The sequence below is a fragment of the Salvia splendens genome, chromosome 16, assembly GCF_004379255.2.
Source record: "Salvia splendens isolate huo1 chromosome 16, SspV2, whole genome shotgun sequence".
NCBI classification, from domain to species: domain Eukaryota; kingdom Viridiplantae; phylum Streptophyta; class Magnoliopsida; order Lamiales; family Lamiaceae; genus Salvia; species Salvia splendens.
The window spans coordinates 9842712-9846150 of record NC_056047.1 but is presented as its reverse complement, the minus strand read 5'-3'; the positions used below and the strand labels follow the sequence as shown (position 1 = coordinate 9846150).

The 3439-nt window shown below is 37.9% G+C and overlaps 1 protein-coding gene across 1 annotated transcript; it reads right to left on the bottom strand.

Moving 5' to 3' along the window:
• Positions 1-409: 409 nt before the first annotated feature.
• LOC121770152 lies at positions 410-1684 on the bottom strand. The gene is made up of 5 exons (XM_042166944.1): positions 1614-1684; positions 1312-1492; positions 1117-1239; positions 888-1031; positions 410-790 (listed from the first exon to the last, which is right to left on the bottom strand). Exons 1-5 carry the CDS (start codon positions 1649-1651, stop codon positions 410-412), a joined length of 867 nt encoding a protein of 288 aa, XP_042022878.1. The 5' UTR covers positions 1652-1684.
• Between the last annotated feature and the right edge of the window lie 1755 nt (positions 1685-3439).

Genomic DNA, 3439 nt, shown 5'->3' with positions numbered 1-3439 from the left:
AGTTTAATCAATAAAAGAGTTTTCCAGTTTCTCTCCAAGATTATCATCTTCAATACTCAAAGTGTGAGTGTGTGTGTTTCTGCATTGTGTGATCTCATACAACAGTGAGTGTGTGTGTGATCTTCTTGAGTGTGTGAAAGCCTTGTGTGTGCGAATCCCAACACCAATAAAGTATGAATTGTTGCATGGAGCATAAAAAATGACGTGATGCTATATTAACAGTACACAATGTAGACACAAATTCCTTAAAAAAGCTACATATAAAAATCATCCTGTAAAACACATCATCCGGAAAATAACAACAGAAAACATCATCTTCATAATAACAGCAAAAAACACCATCTAGAATTCAAAATAAATGATCTAGAAGATCAAACACACTGGACAACTAATATAATTAAATCAACTTTCACTTAGGCTTCTTGCACATCAAATCTGCCATAAACTTAACTATCTTGGTCCTCTTCTCTTTATTATCCTTGAAATATTTCTTCACGCAATCCTTAATGTCAACAGAATGGTAATTGAAGTCTGTCGTCAGCAAGGCCTTGCAGTATTTACCGCGCATATTTTGCAGATTCTTCATAGATATGTTTGCAAGCCCCATATGCCAATCCTTCACCTTTTGGCCCATATATGTTTCCATGTGCCGCATTAAGAATATAGCATCATCATCCTTGCCTCCGGTACCTTGCCATGGCATATTTATGATCCGAATTTCGCACCCTTTGATTATGTTTGCTAGCATTTTATGTTTCTTACCCTCAAGATATGAACTAAAAAAATATTGCTGCAAAAGAATAAAAGGACTTCACTGTTATACTGAATTGATGATTGATATCTATAAATATGCTACAAAATATCAATACATCAATGAATGTACATACCAGTAACTCAATGTCGTCACCATACTTGCTATGATCTTTCAATCCATTGGATGGGGGGCAGTTGTCAATTATGTCCATTTTTCCAGTCTTCAGTCCAAAACTAATAAGGTAATAATGTCGTTTGGAGTACATAGGAAAAAGCACCTAATATACAAGGGGCAGATGGATTAACTAAAGGCGATAGATATTGAAGAAAAGCTAAATAAGTATTGACTTAAAAGGTATTTACCATATCGATCACATTCCAATTGAAATGTGTGAGATTCTGGACATGAGAATCAACACTTTGGCAGAAATCATGAAATCCAGCAGTACGATCCCAATCGCGAGTATGATTCAGGAAACTGTGCAACTGCAATTAATATGTATTTCAGCAACTTTATAGATTAGTTTGGTTTTACTGTTAGCATAGTGGTTCACATACACATGGGAAAGTGGTCATGAACACCCGTGACGGTGACGACGGTGCTCGATAAAATTCCATGTTATTCAAGTATGACGACCAGGCGTCAACCACCTTCTCAAAAACATGGCTATGAGGTTTCATTGAGAGCATCTGTATCTTTGTTAGTAGGACGATGTCGTCGAAGTAAACCTCCATGTTGCTGTATACGAGCCAGTAAATTTAGTAAATCAATAAATCAACAACAAAAACTCAAATGTCAACATAAATAGAAAACTATGTCAATAGGACGAGATGTAAATGTAAATGCGAAATTATCTTACTCATTTTCTCCTTGAGTCCACACCAACCAGTAGTACATGTCTCTTTCTTCGCTACTCAGTTTTATCGTAATCGGTACGGCCCTTTCATTGTAAGGTGAACACAAAGCTGGACCCTTACGCTTCGTAGCACGCTTCTGAACCCCTCGCACCAGCTCTTCAGATATTGGAGACGCCTGAGTTCAAGGATTTATAATCAGAAAATAAGAACTTTAGTGAAACAAATTTTTAATATCTTTAACCTCAATTGCAATCTTGTCTGTTGTCTGGTGTCTATCTTGATATTCTGATACTTCCAAAGTTGGTCCATGTGCCTTTTCTTTCCCTTTCTCGACAATCAAAGCCTGTTGATGTTCCGAACATATAATCGAGTCTGTGTGGTCGTGCTCGAGCTGTTGAAGTTTAACAAAATAACGAAACATTGTAAACTTAAAACCGTCACACGATAACTTCTACTATGTTGTATTACCTCTCTTGCTATGTCCTGGACAATTGAATTTGTCAATTTAATTGCGTTGGCAATCTCAACACTTGTTCCCTTCTCATGACACCAAGACTCGTCCTACACGGATGTTGCCGACAACATCAACAAAATAAATATTGCATATCAATATAGTATAACACTTCAACACAGTACGAAAACGTAGACTGCTATGTGTAATACGTCCTACCAAGCTTATGCCGTCCGATTTATTCACTTTTGGTAGAGTATGCACACCACCAGCCATTGTACTTGGAGTATGATTTGCAACACCTTTTGCGATGACCTCAGCACCATTGTTCCCAACAGTCATATCCGGTTCCATATTACATTCCTAAACATCATTTGTCAACACATATACGTTAAAACTTTTTTTTGCTTTTAGTAAGTCTCCTAATTATGCTTACATATTCAGTTAGGCTTGCAACAAGTAGGTGATGCTCTTCAATGTCAATGTCAGACCATCCCCCCTTAAAGATGTGAAATGTTTTCAACATCAATTCAACTTTATAATTTTTTATACGAACTAATTGCATTGATGTTGTACTGATACTGCCCTGATATTAAAATTACTAACCATTGCATCTATTACCACGTCATCAGTTTTGTGTTTCTCATGAATAAGAACTTCGTTTATAGCCCCGAGGCCTCCATTGCCACCACCAATGTCAGCTCTGGAATATAAATCCTTACAATTCATCAAAAACACCATATATTAATCAATATCAACCTGAATGCTGCTTAATGTTACAAGCATTAGCAAAAGTATATTTTTAGACAGACAAACACTACACTTACTTGTGTGAACCCCATGCCCAAACTAAAACTTGGGAACTCATGTCTTTTGTCTAACAACTCCTCAGCCCCCTTCAAGAGCGCATCCAATGTCTCGGACTATTGACTACCATGACACTCTTCCTGTGACATTGATTGTGTGAGGGTGCCCACTGGATTTGTGTTTTGTTCAATTGTGGTATCAGCTATACCGAATGCCCTCCTCGTCATGTCCCACATCATTTTGAAATAGTCTGAACTTCGTATTTCTACAGGAGTATCCTTCAGTACTTACATTAGATTGATCACAGCATCAGCCACCTTAATGGTACCATTGGTCCCAGATAGGTGTGTCGTATTTCTCGGATAATCAGTTGGTTGTTTTCCACTCTGTCGTTCGCTTAAACCACCGTCAACGAATTCAGCCCTAGACTTGTCTTGACGTTTGTCAAACTGTTGATCTAAATATCCCTTGCCATAAGACCCGTCCTTTTTTTCTGCTTCATGCCGCTCTTTCAAAAGACCTTCAGTCCATCCTTTGACCGTAGGATAGCAACGTGGCACAGGTCGTTGG

What these genes read in the sequence shown, in the direction of transcription:
- LOC121770152 (XM_042166944.1), bottom strand. Translation starts at nt 1,651, where the DNA reads ATGTACTACTGGTTGGTGTGGACTCAAGGAGAAAATGA. An exon ending in ATTGGAATGTGATCGATATG is followed by an intron (nt 1,032 to 1,116) that starts GTAAATACCTTT and finishes CTTGTATATTAG; the next exon opens with GTGCTTTTTCCTATGTACTC. An exon ending in GTGACGACATTGAGTTACTG is followed by an intron (nt 791 to 887) that starts GTATGTACATTC and finishes ATTCTTTTGCAG; the next exon opens with CAATATTTTTTTAGTTCATA.